The sequence below is a fragment of the Daktulosphaira vitifoliae genome, unplaced genomic scaffold (genome assembly GCF_025091365.1).
Source record: "Daktulosphaira vitifoliae isolate Bord-2020 unplaced genomic scaffold, ASM2509136v1 Scaffold_2, whole genome shotgun sequence".
Taxonomy (NCBI): Eukaryota; Metazoa; Arthropoda; class Insecta; order Hemiptera; family Phylloxeridae; genus Daktulosphaira; species Daktulosphaira vitifoliae.
In genome coordinates, this window is record NW_026099573.1 from 20643627 (window position 1) to 20658311 (window position 14685).

The 14685-nt window shown below is 28.2% G+C and overlaps 1 protein-coding gene across 2 annotated transcripts in view; it reads right to left on the bottom strand.

Moving 5' to 3' along the window:
* LOC126899667 (synaptotagmin-7) overlaps positions 1-8615 on the bottom strand; it is a 91488-nt gene extending 82873 nt beyond the window's left edge. For both annotated transcript variants that reach the window (XM_050674751.1, XM_050674750.1), the window contains exon 1: positions 8101-8615. In XM_050674751.1, coding sequence (XP_050530708.1) covers positions 8101-8195 — 95 coding nt within the window. In that variant the 5' untranslated portion in view covers positions 8196-8615. The remainder of the gene's footprint in view (positions 1-8100) is intronic.
* Positions 8616-14685: the final 6070 nt, after the last annotated feature.

The following is a 14685-nucleotide window of genomic DNA, read 5'->3' on the forward strand; positions in this document are numbered from 1 at the left end:
AGGATTAAGTTTTAAATTACGTAACCGACAATTAATTTTGTAATTTCTAACCCTACGAAATATTTCGTAAAAGTTAGGATAGGAACCTATCCTATCTAGAAATTTAATTTATGACCACTATTGCTCATAAAATACCAACCATAATAGCTATAAACTTTAATTACGTAAATGAAATTATAGGTTGTGCGTTTTTACATTAATATAATTTTATTTCTATAAAGTAAAACACAAACTCTATGAAAATGAAAGTCGTAGATGTTATTTGAAACCACCGGAGTTAACAATAACGCGCAAAGTAATTGCAAAGCAGATTTCTTTGAAAAAAAATATTTTATTCAAAAGTAGATTTTCTTGTAAATTCATCTGAATAAGTTACCAACGGCAAAAAATAAATTATAAGATTAACATTAATATAAAAATGATGAGATACGTTACACAAGGTAATTGATTTACTAAACCTCTCGCAATATCTTCAAAAATACAAAAAAAATTACTACTTTTTCTTTTTAAAAATGCTTAGATTTTAATATGCGACAAAATTAAAAAAAATCTTATAAGAAAATCATCTAGTTATAATTATATGATATTTTTAGATAAATATTGTAATAAATGAATATATGAGTTACCATTTAAAAATCTTAATGAATATCTTTTGAAGGTATAAGAAGAAGACGCATAACTTAATTTTTATCTTGAATTAGTAGTAACTACAGTTTCATAAGTTTTTGAAAAGAAAAATTATATTATTTTGTATTTTTAGAGACATTGCTTGATTTATAGTTAATAAATAACCCTGTATTATATTTCAATATTGAACACTTTTTATAAGTTTTGTAGTTAATTTAAGCATAAAACTCAACAACTTTAATTAATTTTGTAGCTTCTCCATTTAAAATGCTCTTATTTTCATGATGATATAACTGAATACTGGAGACACTTTTTACTTAACTTTTAGTTTAACATTCACCTTTAACTATGTTATTAAATTTTTATTTATTTTTCTATTAAACGTGTATAAATATTTATTTTTTACATTGTAAAATTTTACTGATCAATTTATATTTAAATAATCATATTTTTATGATTATTGAAGGCGAAAGAAGAAGACGTAGAACTAAATTGTTATCTTCAACTAGTAGTATGTAGAATTTTATTAACTTTTGAATAATAAGATGTATATTGTTTGGTATTTTCGAAGAAATTACGTGAGATATAGTAAATCAATTATACCGAGTACCTTATCGTGATATGTATAAGACTAAACCATTTTTTCTATTAACAGTTTGTATTGAAACACATTAGAATAAAAAAACTGTTTTATAAATATATTAAAATGCTTAAAAATAACTAAAAGTGGAATAAGGATCAACAATGCATTTATGTAGCAAAATTGCCTATCTCAAACGCCGTCCAACAACAAGGTCGACGACATTCGTACTATCTCGTACAATTGCACAAATAATATTATTCCAACGAGAGTTTACTGGAGTCAGATATATTTTTGTCTCTTTTTAAATAGCACTAATTAAGTAACTAGTCACTTCCAGTGTGCTCGGCTTAATGGATATTTAAACTGACAATTCACGAAAACAGCAACAATGTCCCAACTGCAGTCAAAACCCAAAAGGCATGTGTAGACAAACACATTAGGACACAAACGTAGTTATTCGAGCAAATAAAATACCGAATTGAATTCCAGTAATTCATAAATGTGGAGCGTGCATACTGTTATATTGTTAATGTATACATAATAATGCTATCAACTGTAAATTTCACGTCCGTGAAAATCCTATTATTCGTATAACACTGTTTTGGATGTTAAGTATTTTTTCCCCTGTGGTATTAATACGACGCAAATGAATTTTATGTTGTTCTTGAAACATAATATGTTTTAGAGAAGTTTCTTTTTATGATTAATAGTAATGAATAAAGTTTCTTTTTTCGAATTACATAAATAATTTTTTAATCATTGTTTAACTTTCTGAGGAAAGTATTGCCTTACTGTTCAATTTGAAGGTACAATGTCGTAAAACAAACACTAAATTAATTACTTTGCACATTGCCAAGTACTGCCACAACAATACAGAAATTATTAGAGAGAGTTGACGTCGTCTGTAGAAGTTCTGAATGTTATAGGCGTTCCCTTTGAGAAGTTTCAGTCCATAAATATTTATGTTAAGTTGGACCTGACTAAACAGTGACAGGCGTATACCTAAATGCATATAGTCGTGTATACATGTATAATAACGGTACCAGTTGATGGTATTGTATAATAATATGAAGTTTATAAAGCCTAAAGTTTTTGGATGTATTCCAACGTGTTCTGTTTGCTCAAATAACATATTGGACGAGTATAAATAATTCTAATAGCAAATCACTATCTTTGAGCTTTGTTCGATGTGCCAATGTGGTACACGTCCCCGAAGGAATATTTATTTTCAAAATAACAAATCTTATTATTAGACCACTTTCACTTTTCATCATAGGCGTATAGTTATAAAAAATGGATGGGCAGTTTGAATGTAGTTAAGGGCTACCTCCCAGTGTGAATTACGTTTCCTATTAAAATTAATGTTCTCCCGGAGAAATATGAATGCAGACAAAAAATCTTTAAATTAATATTTGTTATGCGGTTAATTTTTTGTGACTTAAACGCATACATCATTTTAAGTGCGTAAAAGCTGTAAATAGTTTTCCATTTTTAATAGCAAAAGTAATGTTTCAGTACTTAAAGGTCGTTTTTCCAACAGGTTTTACACGTGAAAAATCATTAACATCTAATAATTTCCACACTGGGAAACTAAAAATAACATTTACTCATAAAATTTTAAATGAAGTACATAAAGTATATTTCTCTAAAAAACTTCTTATATATCTAGAAATAATTAATAAAATGAAAGCTTCAAGTATACTAATTATATGAAAATAAGACTTGAATTTGAAACAAAATTTTAATAAATAATTATCCCGAGAGTTATTTTATTAATCAAATCCTTGAAAATTACATACTAATAACAGACTGTAATTCAAGTACACAAAATTACTCTAATTAAATAAAATAAAATGAACTTCTTATACATTTATATCACGCGTAGCATTGAAAAAATAAATATATGTGTTATTTTGTTGTTATCTGTAAATACTATTTAAATGAAATAAATACTGGTAGTTTTACTTGCTATATAAACGGTCAATCAAATTCTTTAGATCTGTACAAATGGCCTTTTCCTATGGTTATTGTATTATTACATGCAACGATAGCCATGGTAAAAAATGAAATAAAAAATGTCATATGGACGTTGTACGTAATAACAATATTGTTTTATTTTTCTAAGCGTGTCTTTGACGGGTGACAAGGAACGATATAAAAAAATATCACTAACGGCCGCACAGTTCTCTCAGGCGTGCACCACAAGGGATATTATGTTTTATCCGGTCGTCTCTTAAGAGGCATAGGAAAAAATATGATCAATTCAAGAATATTATCGCTTTTGTTCTGTCAAATGTATACTCTGGAGAGCTTGTATAAGCATATTGATTTTAAAACGTCAAGTTTAATCAACGCTGATCTCATCTGTATATCAGAATAGTAATTATTTCTCTGTCAAAAAGTTTTTCTCTTGATAGCCGTTTGCTAATTTCGTGCAATACATTTATTTATTAATTATTGTAATTTTATGATACGATAATATTTATGTTAACTAATAAGTTCAACGCGTTTAAAGTTAATTATATTTATTATACGAATTATGTTAGCATATTATATATTGCGAATAATTGTTCTAATTTTTTTTTATGCTCAAAGTAGTACAAAATTAATGTGTGGCGAATTTTGGCAGTGTTTCAAAGGTGATAGTTGATATGTAAAATCGTATTAAACGAATAATACGTCGAACCAATCGCGTTAATATTAATGGTGGTGAGTAATTATATATATATTTTTTACCAGCTCACTGGTTATCACGTTGATTTCAAGCGTTACATAACACTTAGCGTAAGTAGTAATTTCTCATGTTCGATGTATACCATTTTTTACTTTTATCGTTTAAACGATAAAAAACTGACGGTGTTCATAAAATGATTTCTGATGTAGTCGAATGATGTCATAATATTTTCATTGCACCTTGGACTAAATGGTGAATGGCCTCTGGGTAGAAGGGTTATAGTATCCATAAGTTGCCTGCCGTCATTTTATTAGATTTTAAAGAAATCGTGTTATTCCTTTCTGAATAATTTATTTTCCAAATGAAATGCACTCACTATACATTTAGGTCAATTTAAATTTGTTATACTAATAACGCGTACTAGTAGTATGTAGAGCTGTGGTATAAAAAAATTATTATTTTTTTTTTATTTGAAGTCAAAATTAGTTTTGATTATAACATAGCTCCTTCGGTATATTTGATTTTTAGCTTTTATAATTATTGTTATTATGATGACTAATAAAATAATTAAGGAAATAAAAAAATTAATTTTACAATTAAATGAACACATAAAACCATTATTAACACAAGCGTAGATTTAAATAGTTTATATAAATATTTATATGTATTATTTCATTTTTACGAGTTAAAACAAAAGGAATAAATTTCCCTGATTTGTATTTAACAAAATTTCAGATCATCTATAAAAAAATGCCAGCACAACTATTTACAATGTTTGACTGGATTTCACTGGCATTTAATGTCCTTAAAGTTTATTTTCTTGCTGTGTATACAAACATCATAAACAGTCTGATGTATATGTATTATTACAACATGAGTAGAATTGGCCATTTTTCCCAGGGGGAATTACACACCGTCGTAAACCACGGATTTTCATTACAAACGATGTGTACGAGAAAAACAACAACGACATGGCGAGATTATGAAAAAAGTAAACAAATGCGATACATTTTCAGCATATTACCGAGAACGTGTTTTTTTTACGCTTTTACTCGTCGATTGGTTCATTGTCATATTGACCTAAGTTAGTGACTTGATGCCTATACAGTAATTTTTCTAAAACAAACACACTGTAGTACAGAAAACCGCATGGAAATTGTTTCATTATTTTAGAATTTTAGTCGGTTCTCTCTTGTTTACACAATTATACGTGGCCGTCAAGTCAAAATTACCGGACCGTATACTTACAATGTTTGTTCAACGTCGTCGAATATCATTTATTTTTAAGCAAAAATCAATAATCTGCCAATCATTTGTTAATCATCATTTATTTTCTTGACTACACTAAAAAATATTGACAACGTCAGAATTGTAAAGTCCTTGTTAAGTTAATTTGATTTATCTCCTGTTATTGCTACTGAATAAAGTACAAACAACTTGTAAAACAACTTTCGACGTTTCTAGTGTTGTACGCTTTTGTAGAAAAATCAACAAATTCAACCAATCGGATTTGACGTGAGACTCGTGGTTTTGTCAAACGTCAAGGAGATGGCTATAATTTACATGTAAATTGAGAAATATTCACTGTCGGTTTTGTTCATTCTTCTACATCTCTCCAGAAATTGCTTTATTATTTCAAATTCGAAATTCAATGTTTTCAATAAAAGTAGTGCGTGCGTTATGCTAAATTTAATTTTACTTTCTTTGTCGACGAAAATTCACCAACTATTGTGTGAACAATTCCATAGCACAAAAAAAAACATTCGACAATTATCAAATATTCATTATTTAATATTACAACATTTATTTACCGCGGAAAATTAAAAAGTAGCTCAACAATAATTCGATTTTATATTTATGTTATTCATCTTGTTAGTCGACCCGACACGAATATAAATTTCAATTATTTTTATCGTTTTGGTTAGCGGCAAACCGGAATGAGCTGATTACATGAAATTGGGAATAGAGACCGAAAAAAAGGAGTCATTGGACTGTGTACACCAAACGGTTTATTTCCGTTGGAGCCTATCAGCACCAAAGGCGGCTGTGTTATAACACATCCACCACCGTTGGTTTTGATGGTTGGATATAAAAAATATAAGTTATAACGGTCATGTTCAATTAGTGGCAAATTAAATAATTACTTGTTGTACGCTTGCTGTATCGCGGTAAAAATAAATAACCGATATATTTAATTGATTGTGGATGAAATATAGAAATAAAATAATAAATCATATACACATAGTAGTAAAACCTCAACAGAAAATTGTCGATATTGTTTATTAGAGCTCTGTAGTTCTTTCTTAGGTCTCTCTCTATGAACAAATTTAAAATCGATTTACTTATGTTTGATATCGAACATTATTAATTTATATCGACGAAAAACTATCATACGGCGAATTTGGTTAACGATAATTAAAAAAATAAAATGTATTGTCACAGATTTATAATGAAAGTGCATTTTAGTCATGACGCCGCAACAATATTAATTACCTCTTAAGATGGTGTTTAATTAAATTATAGCACCGTTTGAACAGTATTACATTTACCACGGCACCATTAAATTAGTTTATGTCGATCATAAAACTATTTCCGCGGAAAACATTTCATAAAATTTGGGTAGCCAGGAAATATAATCGGTATTATGTCCGTTAATCCAAGCTCAGTATAATGAATACGAAACGGCTTTTTTTTATCCACAACAGTTTCTAGAAACCGTTGTGTACTTCACCACCACCTTCTGTGTTGACAAAAAAGTTCTATTATTATTGGTTATTCACTGTACGTTTAAACCAACTAATTCAATTTACTTTTTGTTTTATTTTTAAGTATGTACAGTTTCTTCGTCTAATATTTCCGTTAAGGTTCGGTTAGTATTTTCCCCGTCGGCTAGTGTATTACCATGTTATGTTATTAGTAATAAATAGATTACCGGACAATACTTAGGGTCGTCGACACTACAGACAAATGCATATATATATATGTCAGAGAGAATACGGTCATCAATCTCGAACGACGACGTTCGGATATCCATTGGCCGACAATATTTTTCTAATTAAGCCATCGACAATGTATTCATTTTAAACGTAACTTTTCCTACTCGAATACAAAACAAAAACGACTGTTTCGTGTTTAACATTTTATGAACACACAACATATAAACTACATTACACAATAAAGCAATTTATAGTATTAATACTAAAAAAATCTATTAATTACTTTAATAATAAAAACTCAAGCTAATAATAATAGTTATTATCATACCATCAAATACTTTTGGATTTGTACCACCAGAGTGATACTATTTTAGTTGATGATAAATAATCATAAAATACTTTTGTATCATAGTTGTAGTATTTATATATATATATTTTAGTTTAACGTATATCCATGACAATAATTAAATTATCTAGTGCAACAACATGTGTAAATATATTTTTAAAAAGAAAAAAACGATGTATTCAACAATATTTGAAGAATAACAATCAATTTTACGCGTATAGACACATCAAATATTCGATTAGAATGAGTTTCGCAAGTTGTTCATTGCAACAAAACGTGAAATTTAGTTTACTTTCTTAGTAATAATTTGATTTGATAGTAATGAACTTATGATGTTACTGCACCGGACACTTCAATTACAAACTAACAAAACAAAATCATACTGGTAGTCTGTTGTTAAAGATTTTTATCGAGTCCGAATACAAAAGACTTGCAATTAAAAGTAGCAATCACGACAGTAAGTAATATTTTATTTCCGTTATGAAATCTGTTTTGTATTTCTCGCGTGCATAATTTTCACGGCACAACATCTCATAACTAATTGTTCCTTGTAAAAAACTACGCGATTTAATCGTGTACGCTCAGACGAATGTATAATATAAAGTTGTATACACATCGAGTCGAAACTACGGTTTTTATAACGCAATGATGTCGCATAAAACGGTAAAAAATACTGTCATCGACAGACTAGACTTGCACTAAAGAGTTTTCTAGGAACAGCCAACATTAAGTTCGATTAAAACAAGAAAACGCACGTTGTTTCGGTACAAATTTATTTTAGCGGAAAGTCCAACGGTTAAATCAGAATTATCTAAAAAAACGTGCATTGCGCCAAAACCAAATGGTCTTGTTACCGTTATTGTGCGGTTGACGTTCAATAAACGGTGCGCAGTATATGTGCAATATTAATAATTTTTATAGTGGAAAAACTTACAAACTCTGAGAGAGAAGTTTTGTGACGCCCAGCTTGGACATGGCATTGTTTTTGAATCCATCGAAAATCGAATTGGCGGGACTTTTGTTATTCATGGGTCGGTCCTTTATTTATCTAACCGTCGAATACAATTTACTGGATTATTTTTTTTATAACGCGTTCTCCTTTTGTTCTTATTGGATGGACCGATAAAAAAAATGTGTTAATTGTCTTACGAATCGGGGTACAGTCAATGTTGATATAATTCTCAATGCCGGCGTATTGTGGTGGTAGCTGTAACATTTACATTACAATGAACATTTTTTTTTTTTTTTGTTTAATTAAAAGCAATCAAAGAAGAAAGCAGAAATCAAAAGAAAAAAAAATATCGTGAGAAGTGTGTCGGCCAAAGAAGAGAGGGAAATAAATTGAAAACGACCACGCGAATCGTAACGCGATAATCGCAACCGGCGCACGATCGGAGAGGTGATTGACGTCGTGTACCAAAACAAAGACTGAGCGACGGCGGCAAACTACCAAACACGCTTTTTCTGTGTGCGGTTTTTCGGTTGTTTTCGAGGGGGCGCGGCATGTGGCGCTGTACCGACTCCCCCCGTCGAGGGCATCCCGAGTCACGCGCACATCTCGCCGACTAACTGGGTCATTCCTTGGCGCCCTTGCCCCTTGCCACTACTGTCGGTGCACTCCATTAACGGCCAGCAGCAGAGAGTGCGATCAGAACGGTAAGGGGAGGCGGCGGCAATTACGTTGTGCGATTTTTACGCGTTTCCCCTGTGCACTCCTCACACGAACCCGACCGACTCTTACGCGCATAATGACAAAGAGACTGTGTTGTGCGGAAAGGCGGATGGCAGAGGATAGTGCGATCACGTGTGAATGACGACGATACCCACCGATCATGTCACCGATTATATTACTTACCGACATTACAGATGGTATTCAATGTCTGCTACAAATTACATCAGCTTTTGTTTTTTTACTCGGTTATTAATTCCTCCATTGATGTAGCCGACGTTACTCGGCCTGTTAGTCCAAGTTCAATCGATTCAATGTGCGTTTTTTTTTATATTTATTTAATATTTATCGGTATAACAGCGGTGTATCAAACATGATTGAATTAACAAGGGTAAAATAATCAAGTGCTCTTAATATTTCTGATGAATCCATTGGCGTACTCGGTTTTCGATTTCACGTTGTTGTAATTATTTATTTCAAATTATAAGGTCAAATATGAACACGGTAATGTAGTTATTAGTAACAAAACCCAAAACACAGAAAATAATATGTTTAAGGAATATTGCGTAACCAAGTAAAAAATTTCATATTAACGAAATGTTTTTTTTATGTATTTACTTTCAATAGTTATCAATAAACTTTTTATCGATATTGAATTCTATGGCTACTTTTTAAAAATTCATATTGAAATTTAAGCAATTTTTTCTCAGTTTACACAAATTTTAATGTCAATTTAAGCTTTATAGTATATTTGTTCAACTATAACAATACAAATGTATTGAAAACTTTTAAATAAAAAAAAAAAACAATTTTTACAGAGAGCAAAACAATTTAAATATTACTATGGGGTCTTTTGCTATTTAATATTTTTGAAGAACAAAAAAACAAACATGAACGATAAAATTACGAGACACTATTTTCGTGGGATAACTGATAGCACCTCTTTTTACGTGTAACATCAATGATCTTAAAATCGCATTTTTGTGACAATCAGCTTTTCAATACAAATCAGAGCTAGACACCGAAATGACTTCATAGGTTATAATAGAGTTTTGGTTTTTATTTTTTAATAATTTTGGTTAATGACGGCTTTTGAAAAAATGTTAAAGTAATAAAAATGTTCGTGTTTTTTTTTTTTTAGTAAAATAAGGTTTCCCAGTAATTTATGAAATAAAATAAGCTTAATTAAGGCTATGTCAATATAAAAATATTTATTGACCTTTTTATCATCAATGTGAAGCTGAAAAATTATTACATGATATGTGTGTTTTTGTGCTTATCCCAAAAAATTCTCAACTCTCACTGTACTAGTTTTGCAGATCAATGCGTAATGATACTTTGTAATCCCATTGGACTGTTCTTAATTTCCTAAGCATTTAAAATTTTATATTTAATACCTAAAACTAAATAGATACTAATTAAAAAATATTAATAGTATCATTTGAAGTTTACAATTATTTTAGTAACTTATGTTTTTATATGTTAGAATGTATTAATCATAACTTAAGTAAGTGTTTACTTTATATAAGAAAACACTACATTTTTAGGAACATACTTAGCATAATTGGTAGGATGGAGTAATGAATATACCAAGACAAAATGGCTATTGATGAGTTCATAGAGTATGAAAGGATTATTTAAAGTTTTAAGAGGCTTCAAAGTTGGAGTTACAGAACGCGCTATAAGAAGTGTACCATTACATGTTTTAAATGCTAGTTTTTTGTTAAAAATAACTATAGTAGTCTTAGCCGTTATTAAACAATTTTATTGAAACGTCTTAACATTACTGAGTTAAAAGACCATACAAGGAAAAAACTAACAAATACCGATATGTATGAGTTACACATCAATATGAACTAATTAGAGTATTTTTGTTAAAAGACACTCTAGTTCATCCAGTGAGATTTGTATAAAAATCATTTGATAAAAAATTTCATATCCAATTTTCCTTATTTAAAAACCAGCAGTTGATTTATTACTACAACATTAATATTTGTAATTTTTCAATATTTTATTGAATTCAAATGAACTATTCAAACATTTTGCAAATGTTACATAGTTAGTATCAAGAAAGATGATTATTTATGTAACTGTCTCTCGATCGAAAATAACGATAATAGATTAAAATATTACCAAATACGTTAACTACTTTATACATTTCAAGCGTTCCCTTTTTTTATAGCTGAACAACATCAAAGCACTGCAAGCTTTATAACTGGTTGTGTACTTACTGAATACTCTATATGTATAGGGTGTTCAGTAAATAAAGAAAAGTGTTTTTAGTGTTCTTATTGTTCATATCAATTGACCTGTTTCCTTACTTACTGAACATCTTGTACACTGAATGTTAGATTGGATTCTGCTAAATAGTACTCATCTTCACTAATCACAAGTATTTACAGTTGATAATACAATAATATAATACAATTTATTATTATACATAGATGCATTAATTAGTTTAACAATTGCAATACTTGATCATAATTTATCATTTAATCATTGAACTTTTTAATAAAAACAGCACTAACAAATATGGTATCTAAAAATATTAAATATTATTATAATTTAAATATTTTTAATCTTAAAATGTATTCAGAAAAAATTTTAAGTTGACGTATGCAAGTTATGTATTACATTAAAAAAACATCTAACAATAAAATTGTATTTTTTTTTTTTTCAAAATGAAATGTATTAATAAAATAATGAAAATTATATATATTTGGTAAAGAAATAATTACAATAAACCACCCGAGATTCGTATTTAAAATTTTTTAATAGAGTTAGATATATGCTAAAAGTATTTCGTTTTAGATTTATGAAAAGTTTTAATAAATAAAGTAATGTTGATTTTGCACAAAACTCATCAAATATCAATTGATGAATTTTGTCAATCCGTTTAATCAATAAAAACAGACTTAAGATTATTATGTACTATAGTTAACTAATAAATGTAAATATTAGAGTTAAATATTCTATTCTCTAAACTTTTATTCAAGTTTATTTTAGTTTTGTGAATATAGTCAGTAGATATACGATTATAATTGATGACTTTTAAACCATTATATTTAATGATACGAATTTTTTATATCTATGCAGGAATTATAGTGTGGCACAGAATATCTAATCAAAAAATAATCAGACTCACCTCGAGTCTTCATTTTGAAATTTTTAAAAAAACTAAGTCGTCATACGCTTTTTTATAAGAAAATCATCTAGTTATAATAATATGATATTTTTAGATAAATATTGTAATAAATGAATATATGAGTTACCATTTAAAAATTTTAATGAATATCTTTTGAAGGTATAAGAAGAAGACGCATAACTTAATTTTTATCTTGAATTAGTAGTAAATACAGTTTCATAAGTTTTTGAAAAGAAAAATTATATTATTTTGTATTTTTAGAGACAATGCTTGATTTATAGTTAATAAATAACCCTGTATTATATTTCAATATTGAACACTTTTTATAAGTTTTGTAGTTAATTTAAGCATAAAACTCAACAACTTTAATTAATTTTGTAACCTATTTATTAAATTTTTATTTATTTTTGTATTAAACGTGTATAAATATTTATTTTTACATTGTAAAATTTTACTGAACAATTTATATTTAAATAATCATTTATTTATGATACTACTACAGCTACAAATATTATTATTACAAATTCAGTTAAAAATTTATAGTCTTAATATTTTTTAAATTATTACGTACGTACAAATATATTAGACATATACAATTGTGAAATTTCATTTAATATATTACTTTTTCAGATTAAATTCGCTTTATATGAATGAAAAACATATAGCTTATGTGGACACATGAATTTTTTTTCAACTTGATAAACAATTGTCTGTATTAAAAAAACAGCTTTGGTTTTTGTTGGGTGATCAGACAGACAGCTAAATAAAAATTAGCTTTAAGTCGTTTCAAGTGTGTAAAAAACATCTATTCAATACACAAATATTATGCCAAGCAGTTAACCAATTTCGAGGTAAGTATACAACGAAGTAAACTCATTCACAAAAACCATTTACTTCTAGGCCATTATAATGGCTAAAAAACGACTCGTACAACAATAATTTACAGAGAAAATTCTCCGCAACATAATTTTTATTTATAACATACAACAATAATATTATTTTAATGTTTTAATTGAAACTTGTTGCAGTAAATCACTTGGTTATTCCTAATGCACGATATATTTTAATTTAACGATATTTTCAAAACATATGAAGTGTAGGAAAACATTATTTTCTGCTATTCTTATGTACAGTTAAGATATTTGTATTGAGTTTTATAAATGCTATTGATCGATTTTCACAACATTTAGGACTTTAATCTCTAGCAAAAGGTCTAGTCAATAAATGTAAACAAAAATAATTTCTCAAACTTATTTTTGATTCTATTTAAATAGACATTCCATGTATTGGTTAATTTTGTTAATTATTATCAAAAAAAAAAAAATTAATACGTTTACGAATATGTATATATATATACATATATATGTATTGTTTACTTTTTAACATAATAACTTGTACGTAAAACTTAAACTTGTGTAGATAAAGTTTCATAATTGTGCATTAAAAAATTATAATTGATTTAAAAACGAGATAGTATAAAATTATAGTAATTTATATTCAGAATAAATATTTAGATGAAAAATAATACAGTTAAGTATTAAATATTTCACAAATAAACTTGACTGATAATACTTTTTTTTTTTTTAATAGCTTATATGAAAGAACGTTTGAGTTATGATGAAATTCTTTATCTATAATAATGGCAACGACCGTGTAGAGACACCATTAAAACTAATACAACCCTCGTGTGTTCATGTAACTGTGTACACATTTATATTATTCTTCATTTTATAAAATGTATATCGGTTTTTACATCCACAGTGTTTGAATAATTAATGTACTAATATTAATATGCTCTTTTTACATGCACGCGCTGAACACTAAAAAATTATTTTTTTATAGATATCCTGATCCAATTTAACGGGCTAAATTTATGCAAATCATCGAAAGAGGTACTATCAACAATTTCAAAAATATTTGAAAACTAATTCATAGTAATACTATCGGACAATGCTCAAAATTATAACAATTTCAGTGAAATTCGAGCTGAAATTGTAATTACACAATATTTACTGATAAAAACCATTGTTTTGTTTAAATCTTATTGATTTAAACATATTTATTTAATTTTATGTTTTTCAGAAGTGTCCATTAAGCACAGCGCTTCAAAAGCGGACGGGTTGTATATAACATAAAAAGCACACGGTCATTAGAGTTATCAGGAAAATCGATAACTGCTGTTTGTCAACTACACGTTATTATTATTTCCCAACCTTCAGCATATTAATATAACACGCGTAAAATTTGAATACACATCGTTGAAAGTAATCGAACAAAAAATGGTGCCGATAAATATATATGTGTGTGTATTATATTTCGGTTTAACAGAATTAATGTCACTACTGTTTTAACTATCACGTTTGATCAGCGGCGTATTCAGTTGCCTATATTTCCAGGCAATATAGACAACCGCCTACAACGGCATATTTTAAAGGGCGGCGTATATTGAAGGCCAACGAATTTATAAAAAGCCAGTTATTTTTTTGTTGTTATGACATAGTGACTTCCTAATAATTATTTATAATCGTTTTCAATTATTGTGTATGTATATGTATATTAATAGCTACAAGCAATTTATTCTATGTTTTATTAATATACATAGAATTGCTTGGAAAGTATTTTTAAATACTTTTTTTTTTATTATTTATCAGGCGATTTAGTAGTTTTATGGCGAAAATATATAAAAATTACCCCCCCCCCCCCCC